This window comes from Hemicordylus capensis, chromosome 3 (genome assembly GCF_027244095.1).
Source record: "Hemicordylus capensis ecotype Gifberg chromosome 3, rHemCap1.1.pri, whole genome shotgun sequence".
In the NCBI taxonomy this organism is placed as follows: domain Eukaryota; kingdom Metazoa; phylum Chordata; class Lepidosauria; order Squamata; family Cordylidae; genus Hemicordylus; species Hemicordylus capensis.
This window is the reverse complement of record NC_069659.1, coordinates 356674752-356688530: the sequence shown is the minus strand read 5'-3', so window position 1 is coordinate 356688530 and position 13779 is coordinate 356674752. Positions and strand designations below refer to the sequence as shown.

Genomic DNA, 13779 nt, shown 5'->3' with positions numbered 1-13779 from the left:
TCAGCGTGTGCTCCAGGAAACACTTTTGACCTCCACATGGTGCTGCCTTTCCAAATATACGGCCACAATAAGAATTCGGATTTTTGATGGTTTGACCAATACACAATGCCAGAGACAAACGGTCTCTCCCCTCCTCACAAAGAGGGCAGGTCAGCAAGTGCTGGCATGGTTAGAGTGTTGAGCTAGGACCGGGGAGACCTGCGTTCAAATCCCCTGTCATCCACAAAGCTGTCTGGATGTCCTTGGGCCAGTCACTCACTCTCAGCCCAGCCTACCTCAAAGGGTCATTGTGGCGGGGACGGAGTGGCCGAGGAGAGGCAGGAATGCGCCCGTGGCCTCCCAGGAGGAAGTGGGGGAATAAACTTGTACTCGCGATTGGTTTGCCTGCAGTTCGCCTATGAGGGGAGAGTGCCTCTGAAGAGCGCCCGCCTCTTCTATGACGTCAGTGAGAAAGCCCGCAAGATTGTGGAGTCCTACTTCATGCTCAATGCTACCCTCTATTTCTCCTACACACACCTGGTGTGCCGGACTGCCCTGTCAGGTGAGGCTCGGCCAAGACGTGGGGGCGCGTACCTCTCCACCCGGACGGATGCGGGAGCAGGGAGGCCCTCTGTCGCTTAGAGAGGGGGCTCACGGTGCCGTACACGGGCCAGTGTCCCAGCAGCGTCCCTCCCGTGGCAGTTGCCGGGGTCTCCCTTGGGTTACTGTTTAGATTGCAAGCCCTTTGGGGCAGGGAACCCTCTTCCTGCACCTTTGGCTGTGTAAACTGCTTTGAGAACTTCTGTGTTGAAAAGAAGTTGTCTCCATCCATATCCTTTCTTTATTTATTTATTTATTTATTTATTTATTTTTGCATTTATATACCGCCTTTCGTTAAAAAGATAACCCCAAGGCGGTTTCCTTAATGGTTGTTATTCACACAATTGGTGCTTAAAAGACCCCTTTGCCATGAAGCTGTATCATTCAGCATGCCCTGGGACAGGGGTTTCCAGATGTTGACTACAGCTCCCATAGTCCCCAGCCAAAGGCCACTGCAGCTAGGGATGCTGGGAGTTGTAGTCAACCACATCTGGAAGTCCCTGCTACAGGGAACTCTGGTACCACCCCAGCCACAACCACCCTGCCTCTACGGTCCTTGGTGGTGGTATTATCGGAATCCCAGCATGAAAGAAGAGGTTGCCCATGAGGCTGAACTGAGTTTCTCCCTGGTTGCCAGGCCAGCAGGAGAGGAGGAATGACCTGAGCCACCCCATCCACGCGGATAATTGTCTGCTGGACCCAGAAGCCAATGAGTGCTGGAAAGAGCCCCCGGCTTACACCTTCCGGGACTACAGGTAAGCTTGGAGTGCAGGGGAGGGGAAGGTGATCCCAAGTTGTGGAAGAGGGCTGGTCTTGTGGGCATCCCATTAGCCACTGTGGAGTGCTGGACGCGATGAGCCACTTGGGCCCGATCCAGCAGGGCTACCTGTACGTCCTTGAAGGGCAACTCTGCATGCTCTCTACTCCAGCGTATGCCCCCTCAGGTAGCACTGCCCCAAATGTTTGTGAGGTCCTGTTTTTGCTCTAAAGACTTCAGTATGGGAGCAGGGTACAGGGTGTGGTGGTATTTCTTATGAATACCGTTTTTGTTGCTGCTGCTCAAATCCCTACTCAGCCATGAAAGTCACTGGGTGACTCTGGGCCAGTCACACATATCTCAGCCTAACCTACCTCACAGGGTTGTTGTGAGGAGAAACGTAACCATGTGCACTGCCCTGGGCTCCTTGTAGGAAGAGCAGGATATAAGTGTAATAATATTTTTTTTAAATTAATATTTTTACTGTGTAACTGTTTTACAGTCTTATATTGTTTTAAATGTTTGTAAACTGCCTTGAGATTATTTTAATGGAAAGCAGTATAAAAATTTAACCATAGATAGATAGATAGATAGATAGATGTAGGGGCGGAGCTACCATTGTGCAAATGGGTTCAAAGAACCCAGGCCACCAATAGAAAGGGCTGCTGTAGCCCGCAGGGGGATGTGGCTCAGGCTTCGTAAGAGCCTCGAGGGAACTCCCACTTCCTGGGCTCTGGAGAGCCCGAGCAAGCTCTGTGCTGTCATTTCAGGCAGTGCTTGCTGCCTGGAAGCACCTATTTCCCCTTCCTGGCTCGAGGCTCGCTGAAGCCCAGGCAGTGGTTGGCGGGGAGTTCCCTTGGAACTCTTACGGAGCCCGAGCCATGCTGCGTGCGCTTGATGTCACATGCACAGGATGTCGCTTGAGGGGCTGCTGGGCAGGGCTGGACCCAGGCCACTGTTCAGCTGGCTCTGCACCTGGATGGATGGATGGATGGATGGATGGATGGATGGATGGATGGATGGATGGACAGACACTTGCCCCCACACTGATTTCTCAACATAACTCACCCCCACCCATATTGCTAATGTGGAGGAGAAAACTTGCAGGCAGAAAATTGGACCCTTCCGTTTTCCCTTCTTCAGCTAATAACAGAGTCAGAGAGGATTTGGATTGGGGTCGCAGCATGATTGGACTCTCCCCCCCCGCCCCCACTGCAGCCCCATTCCAGATGCCCCCCCACCCTATGGTTACTTGGTGAGATTTAAAAAAAAAAGAAATTCCCAGTCCCCAAACTCCCTGTCGAGTTTGGCTTTGGCCAAGAGACAGGACTAATCCGCCGACTGGGACCATGGCAGTGATGGGATTTGACCCAGGGCTGGCTGCTTCTCCGCCCAGTCTCTTTGGCAGCAGCACTCAGCAGGCAGCAGCGCTTGCTGCAGGGCCAACCTGTGTCAGATTGAGCCGCACACCTGAGACCATGCAAATGGGAACCCCTGTGACTTCCAACCCCCCCTCCCTTCCCTCCTAGTGCCCTCCTGTACATGAACAGCGATTTTGAAGGCGGCGAGTTTATCTTTACCGAGATGGATGCCAAGACGGTCACGGTGAGCAAGCCCCTTCTTTGCTTTGGGGGTGGGGGTCCATGGGTCAGTGACTTGTGGGGTGAGATGGAACCCATCTATGTCGTACTCTCCCTCCCTGGGGATGGGGCTGTAGCTCAGAAGCAGAACCCCCACTTGGTCACCAGAAGGTCCCCGGTTCAGCCCCTGGCCGCAAACCCAGGTAGAAAGGCCAGGAAAAACCCTTCTCTGTCTGAAACCCTGGAGGGGCTGCTGCCGGTCAGAGCAGACAGAGCAGTCTTGTGGTAGCAAGCAGGACTGGTCCCCTTAGCTAAGCAGGGTCCACCCTGGTTGCATAGGAATGGGAGACTAGTAGTGTGAGCACTGGAAGAGAGTCCCCTCAAGGGATGGAGCTGCTCTGGGAAGACCATCTAGGTTCCAAGTTCCCTCCCTGGCAGCATCTCCAAGATAGGGCTGAGAGAGACTCCTGCCGGGAACCTTGGAGAAGTCGCTGCCAGTCTGTGAAGACAATACTGAGCTAGATGGACCAATGGTCTGACTCAGTATTTGGTAGCTTCTTAGGTTCCAATGAACTTCCAGGCTTTCCAATGACATCTGAGTGGTCCCTGTGCAAAGCCAGATGACAGACTGGATGGATTTTTATTTTTATTTTTTGGCTGCCTGGGTGGATACTGACAAGCTGAGCTTCTGATGTGATCCAGCCTGTTCTTCTCCTGATCTTATGTCCTTTTCTCCCAGGCCTCTATAAAACCCAAATGTGGCCGCATGATCAGTTTCTCCTCCGGCGGGGAAAACCCGCACGGTGTGAAGGCCGTCACCAAAGGCCAGCGGTGTGCAGTCGCCTTGTGGTTCACTCTCAACCCGCTCTACCGGGAACTGGTGAGTGGTGTGTGATCAGGTCGTAATAATAATAATAATAATAATAATAATAATAATAATAATAATACTTTGATTTCTATACCGCCCTTCCAAAAATGGCTCAGGGCGGTTTACACAGAGAAATAATAAATAAATAAGATGGCTCCCTGTCCCCAAAGGGCTCACAATCTAAAAAGAAACATCAGATGGGACACCAGCCACAGCCACTGGAGGGATGCTGTGCTGGGGGTGGAGAGGGCCAGTTGCTCTCCCCCTGCTCAATAAAGAGAATCACCATGGTAAAAGGTGCCTCTTGGCCCAGTGAGCAGCACTCCCCAGCTGCTTGACGGGAAACCTCCTCCCGGGGGTGTGTAGGCATCTTACTAGCCTCACTCCTGCAGTTCTCCCATCCAGGAGTGACCGGAGCAGTGCCAGCAGCGAGGTGCTGACGGCCAGAGGGCCTCGCCTCCAGCCCCGTGCTCAGCTTTGGGCCATGCAGTTCAAGACGATTGCTGACAAGCCATGCGTTCTGCAGAGGCAAACTGTCGGGGTGGCCAAAGTCACTAAACCTGCTGGGTTTTGTTGCAAAAGATCACACAAGTGGTGAGAAGATGGAGCACTCAAGGGAATGGGTACCCAGAGCCCAGAGAGAAGAAGCCAGCATGGTGTCGTGGCTAGAGTGTTGGACTGGGACCAGGGAGACCTGAGTTCAAATCCCCATCCAGCCATGAAATTTCCTGGGTGAGTCAAGGCCAGCCACTTCTCTCTCAGGCTAACCTACCTCACTGGGTTGTTGTGAGGATAAACAGAACCATGTACACTGCTCTGAGCTTCTTGGAGGAAGAGCAGGGTATAAATGTAAAAATTAAAATAATTATAATTAAGAAGAGGCACGGAAGGTAGTGACTGTTCTCAGCTATTCAAAAGAATGTCAGAAAGGGAAAGGGAGAAGGATTTTGTGTGCTGTCTACCAAGGAGAAGGCCCAGTTTGGATAAACACACATAAAATTGTTCCATGGCTGTGCCACTTGAGAGAGCAGCTGGGGAATTGCTTGTCTTAATGGGGGGGGGGTGGAGAGAGAGAGAGAGAGAGAACTCGCGTGTTCAAGAGATGACTGGACTGGAAGTTTACATCAAGAGTTGTTTGTGCATGGAAGAAGTTGTTTTTTCTTTAATATACGGGCACATCCAATCATGTGGTGAACATGCATGTGCATGCACACACACACACTTCACAGTGCAGGAACGGTTTCCACCTTGCAGAGATGGGACCTAGGATGGGGCTTGAAGCTGCAGGGAAGCGGGGTTTTTGTTTCCTTCATTCACATGCCGGAGGACCTCAGTAGAACAGCAGTTCAGCTCTGGAGCATAACGGGCTGGTTCAGACAATATTTCACTGACCCACATGATTAGAAAGGGGACACACCAAGAGGGCACCAGTCCGGACATCCCCGTGCCCTCCTGGCATGCCCCCTTTCTCATTGCATGGGCCACTAAGGCATCATCCAAACTGGCCCACAGTCTAAGGAGATTGTGCAATCTCTTTTTCAAGGCAAAAACTGTTTTTCTCTGACAAGAACCTGTCGGAGATGCTTCTCCCTGTCTTGGGTCCCACTAGAGAACCAAAAAGCGTTGACTGGATTCTGCCCCAGGTGTTCTGTGTTTCTACATTAGCACGTTGCTCCTGCTGTGCAATATCTGGATGCCAGTTTGACTTGTAAAGTCCCTCCTGCACGGTTGATTTGCATCCTGAACCCAGGAAGGCTTTGCGATCAGCATTAGGATTCTACTGACACCTTGTGGTGCATTTGAGGAATTAACTTAGAAACTATCTCCAGAATCTATTCCGCAGTTACATTAAGACCCTCGTTAGCTTTGATGGGTTTCACTTTTCCTTCAAAAATAGCAGCTGCGGAGAGCTGGCCGTGATCACAATGCCTGCAGGAGCAAACGGCCACCCCCATACTGGCTGTGGTTCCAATCCGGAGTCCCTCCCCAAGCCACTATTTTTTGAAAAAAGTCACGCCTATTAGTGTTTGTGTGACAGGGTGTCTGAATTGCCTAGTTTGGTCCATAGCTTCCCTTTGGGGGAAAGAAAAATAAATGCAGCAGTAACTGTCATTGGATGAATCTCAGTTGACGGGAAGACGTGCAAGCTTTTGAACTGCACAGTACTCTGCAGCAAGCAGAATGGAGTTATTTTGCCATTTTCCCATCTTTTTTCTCCACTTCGGAACCTAACCCCACCTTCCCCATAGCAATAATAACGCGTAACTCGCAGCAGTAGGCGAGGAACAGAACCCCCGCAAATAACAAAAGTTCTCCTGTAATTTCCCCGCCCTGCCTGGCCCATGGCAGAGTCCAACCCTCATGGCTCCCTTTCCTGCTTCCCTCCAGGAGCGGATCCAAGCAGACGAAGTGATTGCGGCCTTGGACCAGGAGCGCCTCGGAGGACCCAGCCAGCTCAGCATCAACCCCAAGGACGAGCTATGAACTAGGCCAAGGACCCACCATTAAAATATTTATTTAATATTTGTTTTAAATCTTATCAGATCCCTTTATTTTTGTACAAAGCCTCGTTCTAAATTAATGGAAGGGATGAAGAGGGCATGGCAAGGGCTGCAGGCACAGGGTGCTGCCTCCTCCTGAGCTAGGCACAGTTCTGCCCGCTCTCCCGTTGGTGGGTGACTTTTCTCCTGCTGGTCCTTGGAAGCCTTCCCTTGGGATTTCCTGGCACTTTTCTGGAGCTCTGGTCTCGCCCGCCATCCACCTCTGGCTTCCCTCAGCCACGGCTTCCTTCTGCAATGGATTGGGGCCGGGAAGAAACCTGGGAGGCCTGTCTCCTCGGAAGCGGCTTCTCTGCCTAGAATGCTTTCCCTTTCGTCTGTGGGGCTGGTCATGCATCTTCGGTGGCGAGGTTCAGCTGCTCTTCACATGTTCAGAGACAATCTTTGCTTTCACACCTGCCAGGTCTGAGCCCCCTGGTAGTAAAAAAAAATGATTCTAGGCTGCCCCCCGTGACAGCCACCCCCAGGTCACCCAGGCTCCCGAGCAGCCTTCAGCCGTGTCGGAGGGATGTCGACAATTCGTTCCGGTGTTGAGTGTGCCAAGTCAGCTCCCTTGAATCATTTGCATCAGGGCATGACCCCCATCTTGTCTGAATCTTGGCTTCATCGTGTTTTGTCTTTCTCCAGTCCCTGCTGAAGGGCAAAAACTTGTCCTAAAAAATAACTGTCATGTTGAGCCAGAGAAAACGTCCTCCTGGCCAAGCTCTCTGTCTCTGACTGTGGTCAGCGGCATGTCCTGAGGCAGCTCAAAGGCAGAGCACTTGGGAGACAGCGGCTGTTGTGATCTGCAAGCCCTACGGAGATGCTATGCAGGGTGAATGTAGAAACTGGTGGTACCCTAGAAGCATCCCTGTATTTCTCCCCATGGTTGCAAACGGGGGAAAGGGCAGTAATGCTTCTGCATTCTTCCATGGAGCCACAAGCCCTACTGTCTCTGCAGGGCTTACAGATCAGGTCAGCCAGAAGTCTCTCATGCTTCGTCTCCAGTATTTGCTGCTGAGACGCTCCCTTTGATCACAGAGAATCCGGCTGTGATTGCTAAATACCCTTTACAAGACCTAACCGACAGGAACGTCTCAAATCCTCCCCTTAGACCAGCTGTGCCAGTTGCTCGCATAATTTCCTGTGTCAGTGAGTTCCATTAGTCAATTTGGTGTTGGATGCATGTAACATTTTTGAAGCTCAGCGGCCCTGGACCTGGCTGCTGCCTGGATGGGACACCATGCGGGAATATATGCAATAGTATTTCTATATGCAATCGTAATTGACATGGTTTCTGGTGGTCCCATCCTAGCGCAGGCTCTCCAGGTCCATCCCCTGAAGCCCACCCTCCTCCTGCTTTGAGTGTGGGAAGTCGATTTTGACCCTTGATTCCTTTTGACTGTCTCCATGGGGCGACGGTTCTCGCATCACTGAGGCAGACAGGCTGCCAACTCCTCTCCCTAACTGCACTGACTTCTTGAAATCACGCTGGAAGGAGGCCTGTAACACCCCTCTGTAATGGCAGCATCCTTGGGATGGGGCTACTCCGTGCCAGGCGGGGGGAGCCAGAGACTCTTCTGCTGCAAGGGGGCTGTGAGGGGTGGGACAGATTTGACTTCAAGTGCAGGGCTGTGCCTAAGTCCAGGAAGAATAAACTAAACTCCCAAACAGACCTGTGTGTGTTCCGTCTTCTTTTCAATGTCCCGCTTGGTTCTCAGGAAAGCCGCACAAAGAGACAGGATGCGGTCAGAGGGGGGCATTTGACACTCCTCCGTGGTGCCCAAAATTGCCGCTTCGGGGCAAGTGCTTCGACCACCCTCACGGCAGGACTGGCCCAGAAACCTGCTGCTACTTCATGGATTTTGGTGCCAACTGAAAGTGGGCCGAGTGGAACAAGTGAGTCAAGATTAACCGCAGGCGTCTTGCTTGCTTGCAGTGGGACTTGGTCGTGGCTGCAGCTACAGGGAACATTCTCCACCGAGAATGTGTTTGGGGCTCAAGGGGGCAGGCAGGGGGATTGGGGTGCTTTAGAAACAGGCTGAGCTGCTTCTCACGGGGGAGAAGAGCTTCTCTTGTAGGAACAAATGTAAATTGTCCCCTTTGCTAAGCCGGGTATACCCTGGTTTGCATTTGAATGGGGGTGGCCTGTATGGGCACTGTAGGATATTCCCCTGAGGGGTCTGACTTGGTATATGGCAGCTCCCTATGTTTAGCTATTTGCTGAGCCAATTCAATATGAGCTGTGGGTGTGGGGGCGCTCACCCATCACTAATCAAGTTAGTGATTAGTGTTAGTGGGTTGTTCCCCTCCCCCCCAAGAGTATCTGATCTGCAAGATAAATTGGCAAAAAGAATAATAATAATAATTTTTTTTCTCTATGTCTCATGGCTTACCTGGTCCAACGTCATGAATGATGCTGCCCCTTGTGGCAGCCTGCTGCACTGCAATGCAGTTTTTATTCTCTGGATTCCTGGCTATCTCATGAGCTCAGGCCCAAGAAGACCTATCTAGCCCAGCACCTTGTTTCACACAGCGGCTCAGCACACAGGAAGCCGAGGGCATGTCCTCTCTCTCTTGCTGTTACTCCCCTGCAACTGGTATGTAGAGGCATCTTGTCTTTGAGGCTGGAGGTAGTCTGTATACCTCAGACTAGTAGCCATGGATAAGACCTCCATTAATTCATTGAAGCCCCTTTTAAAGCCATCCAGGTTGTTGGCTGTCACCACATATTGTGGTAGAGAATTCCAAAGCATTGTGTGAAAAAAAATACTTCCTTTTACTGGTCCTAAATGTCTTGGCAAATAGTTTCATGGGATGACCCCTGGTTCAAGGCTTATGCAAGAGGAAGAAAATGTTATATCAACTTTCTCCACACCATGCATGATTTTATAGACCTCTGTCATGTCTCCCAGCAGTTGTCGTTTCTCTAAACTAAAAAGCCCCAAGTGTTGTAGCCTTGCCTCGGAAGGAAGGTGCTCCAGGCCTCCAATCATCTTGGTTGCCCTCCTCTGCACCTTTCCCAGTGCTTTTTCCTTCTTAAGATATGGTGACCAGGACTCTATGCAGTACTCCAAATGTGGCCGCACCATAGTTTTCTGTAAGAGCATTATAATATTAGCATTTTTATTCTTTGATGTGGTCTCTGTCTTCTATACCAATGGGCTATGCGCCTGTGCAAGCTCAATTCTAACAAGCTCAATTCTCCTGCTTTGGGCAGGGACCCCTCCCCCAGCCTCTCTATGCAGCTGCGCCCCTCCTCATCCCCTCAGCCTTTTTTTCGTCTGCACTCCAGTGAACATCATGGAGTCCTCAGCTTGGCAATGAGTAGGATCTGTCTATCCCCTTGTTGTTTTTCTCCCTGCTGCTTTGATTTTCTTTCTTTTATTTCTTTCGCGTTGTAGCGGTTTTTTTCTTGTTTTTCATTCTGCGCCCGTGGTACCAAAATCTTCCCTGATTCCCTCAGTGTTGATACCAAAGAGGAGGAAGAAGAAGTTGCCTCATGATTTGCCAGCACGTCAACACCTTCCTCTTACACCAAAGAAAAAGAAAGCCGCGTCGGTTCCTGTGTCAAAGGGCTCAGCAGCCAAGAAGCCTAAAGTGGATTCTGATCATCCTACACCAAAGCCGTCAGTTTTGGTTCGGCCTAGCTCGCTTTTGGCTGAAAATTCATTGGACTTGGCAGCTGATCAGTAGAGAACGGATGAGCCTGGGTACGCTTCATCAGAAAAGAAGGCCGATTCCCCAACCAAGCCCGCAGAAGATGCATCGTGGCTGCCTAGGCGTTGTTCGCCCCCTCAGAGGCTCCAGGAGCACATCCTTCTCAGGGACCAAAGCGCCCATTGGGATTCGGAAGAGCGCTCCTCTGACCAGACAAGACCGGGCCTTGGACTGTCGTGAGCCCGCATATTCAGATTGGTACTGGGCATCGGAGCGCAGTTCTCCCTTGGGTGAACTTGAGCCTTCTTACGGTGCTTGGCGCCGGGACTCTGGGTTGTGTGGTCAATATCAAATGGACTATCGATCGGACTATTTAGACTATGTTAGGCCTCGATATGGCCCTTGTTACCCAGAAGGTCCCGTGTATGGGGAGCCTGGAGCTCTGCGGGGTTGGCGTGAGCCTCCCTTGCATTTGGAAGGGAGGCAGCCTTCCCGCTCACTGCAACACTCCCCTCGGGAGCGAGTGGAGCGATGCATCCCGCCCTCTTCAGCTACTATGCTACAACAGTCTGCTTTGCCTGTCCAGGTACTGCCAGCAGAGCTTCCCGCTTTGGTACCGGACAACCCGGGAAGCAAATTGGGCTCCCCTATGGGTTCGATGGCCTTGGCCCAGGACTCTTTGGCTCCTCCCAAGTCAGACTATGAGAGGAATCTGACGGTGTTTCCCGGGGGTCGTCCCCGCTCGACATACAGTCGGACTCAAAACCCTTTTCCCCGTCAGTGGACCTTAAACAGTACTCTGCATATGTGGCCCACATGACTTCGGCCCTCGGCATGAGCCTTGGTATGCAACAGAAAGGGGAATTGGACCCGTTGTTCAGCCTTACCGATGTGGAGCCAGCAGCTCTTTCTCAGCCTAATAAGCACTTGAATAATATTTATAGGGTGCAACTACAGGATGATACAGCCTTTCTAAAGAATCATCCCACCCCTAATTCAGTTGTCATAGAGGCATCTCTGCAAAGGACCAGAGGTCACAGCCAGCCGACACCGAGTCACAAAGAGGGCAGAAAATTGGACTCCTTCAGGAGGAGGCGTTACTCAGCCTCAGCTCTCCACTTAAGGGTGGCCACCTATCAAGCCTATAATGCCCACTATAACCACTTTCTGTGGGGGAAAGTGGGTCCATTTTTGGATCTCCTGCCATGGGACAAGAGGGATCCGGCTAAAGCATTCCTCCACGAGGCTGTTCAGGTGGCCAAACAAGAGCTCCACTCGGCTAGGCACTCTGTGGAGTGCACGGCCAAGGTGATGGCCACATCCATGGCGCTCAGATGACATGCTTGGCTGCATTTGTCTGGACTGAACTACGAGGCCCGTGCTAGGGTTGAGGACCTGCCCTTTGAAGGCTCTAGCCTCTTTGCGGAGCGGACGGACAACACGCTCCAAACGGTTCAGAAGCTGAGGAGCACAGCACAATCCATGTCATATTCGTCCACAAAAACGAAACCACAGAAAACTTCCCGGTTGTCCACTTATCAACCACAGAAGACCCCTTCTCAACAGCAGTCTCCATCTGAACGTTCCTTTTGTGGCAACAAGTTCCAGTCGAGATACAAGTCGGGCCTCCGTCCTAGTAAGCTAGCCTTTCAGAAACAGTGCCCGAACACCTTCCAAAAGAAACAATGACTCGGGACGCTTCTGGACTCACCTGGCCTCATTTTTGGTGAGCTGGGACAGAGTGACCATGGACCAGTGAGTCCTTACAGTCATACATTTGGGCTACACCCTTGGGTTCTCCAGGACGCCACCCATTTCCAGGGTCCATGTACTCCAGAGTTGTTCCAGGAGATTGCCACTCTCCTGTCAAAGGATGCAATTGAGAGAGTCGCCAACCCAGAGAGTCCCAGTTTCTATTCCTGGGACTTTATTGTGCTGAAACCGAATGGCGGTCGTTGTCCTATCCTGAACAGGCACCTGGTGTACAAATGTTTCCGGATGCTGTTGGTACCAACCATCATGGCCATCCTAGAAAAGGACATATGGATGGTCTCCCTAGACTTGAAGGATGTATATTACCACGTCTCGATATGTTCTCAGCATCGACGCTTCCTGCGCTTCCAGATCGGGGGGATCCCCTATCAATTCAAAGTCTTGCATTCAGTCTCATGACAGCCCTGAGGGTTTTTACAAAATGTATGGCCCCGGTGGTGGCTTTCCTGCAAGAACGAGGTTTGCAGGTACAGCCATATTTGAACAATTGGCTCATCCTGGCGAGCACTAGACGGACAGTCCTGGACACCCTCGAGATCATTGTGGAGACTCTGCAGGTGCTGGGTTTCCAAATCAATTTCAAAAAATCTCAGTTGGAGCTGATCTGCAGGATACAGTTCATAGGGCTGATATTTTATATGACCTTGGAAAAGGTCTTCCTTCTGGACACCCACTTGCATACTCTCAGGAGGTTGGCTGTCGCTTTCTTGGCCAGAGGCCCACAGACTATGCTCTCGGTACAGCACCTATTGGGGCATATGGCGGCCACCACTTACGCGCAGCCTCAAGTGCACCTTCGGATGCGCATTATTCAAAGGTGGTTCTTGAACATATCTGATCCCCTTCAGGATCCGGCTCGTTTGAAGCGCACGCCCCCTCACTGGGTGTGGGCAACTGCAGCATGGTGGGCAACATTTAAATGTTGGTGCCCCTTTCCAGGCTCCCCAATCCCGATGGGTGGTTATGTCCAATGCGTCGGAGCTCGGTTGGGGGTGCACCTGGAAGGGTTTCGCCTGAGCGGACATTAGTCCCCCAGGGAGAGGACCTGGCCCATCAACTATTTGGAGTTATTGGCCATATTCAATGCACTCAAGGGGTTCTTGCCTGTGATTGTGGGTTGCTCAGTGACGATCCAAACAGACAATACAATGGCAAAGGCCTACATCAGTCAACAGGGCGGCACGTCGAGGAGCCTTCTGTTCCTGTCTCTGGACCTTTGGCATTGGTACGTGGTGCGTGCGGTGTCACCTCAGGCGGACTATATACAAGGTTCCTTGAATGTCCAGGCAGACACATTGAGCAGGCTGACGGTGGCCTCCCACGAGTGGGCCTTGGACCGATGTGTTCTCAGGGACATGTAAAGTGGGGAGTCCCAACTCTGGACCTTTTTGCTTCCGGAGACAACGCTCAATGTGTCCTCTATTGCTCCAGGGGAGGGGAAGGTGAAGGCTCTCTAGGCGATGCCTTTGTCCTATCTTGGGTGGGCCCTCTACTGTATGTGTTTCCCCTCATTCCGAGGGTTCTGTGCAAACTGAGGGTGGATCAGGCCAGGGCCATTCTGATAGCCCCATGGTGGCCCAAGAAGCCCTGGTTTCCGGCCCTGAGACGGCTGGCGGTGGATTGGTTGCGCCTTCCCACCCTACCAGACCTGTTGTCGCGGGCGTGCGGATGGGTGCTCCACCCGGATGTTCGGCCCCTTCATTTAACAGCCTGGAAGGTCCTGCCGACTTCCCACTGAAACTCAAGGAAGTTTTGGTTGCAGCCAGAAAGCAGTCCATGCGCAAGTCCTGTGATCACAAGTGGACTCGTTTCTGTTCGTTTGCTTCTTTGCATGTGTTTGATGCATTTAATCCTTCTGTACAAGATATATGTACATATCTGCTGTCTCTTAAGGAGTCTGGTTTAACACTTCCATCCCTTAAGGTACATTTGGCTGCCATTGTGGCACATTCCACACTGAGAGCCAGCGTGGTGTAGTGGTTAGAGTGCTGGACTAGGACCGGGGAGACCTGAGTTCAAATCCCC

At 51.7% G+C, this 13779-nt stretch overlaps 1 protein-coding gene across 1 annotated transcript in view; it reads left to right on the top strand.

The window, feature by feature from the left end:
- P3H2 (prolyl 3-hydroxylase 2) overlaps window positions 1–6318 on the top strand; it is a 118721-nt gene extending 112403 nt beyond the window's left edge. Inside the window, exons 11-15 of the mRNA XM_053311923.1 lie at window positions 391–541; window positions 1217–1334; window positions 2866–2941; window positions 3656–3796; window positions 6173–6318. Coding sequence (XP_053167898.1) covers window positions 391–541; window positions 1217–1334; window positions 2866–2941; window positions 3656–3796; window positions 6173–6268 — 582 coding nt within the window. The 3' untranslated portion in view covers window positions 6269–6318. The remainder of the gene's footprint in view (window positions 1–390; window positions 542–1216; window positions 1335–2865; window positions 2942–3655; window positions 3797–6172) is intronic.
- Window positions 6319–13779: the final 7461 nt, after the last annotated feature.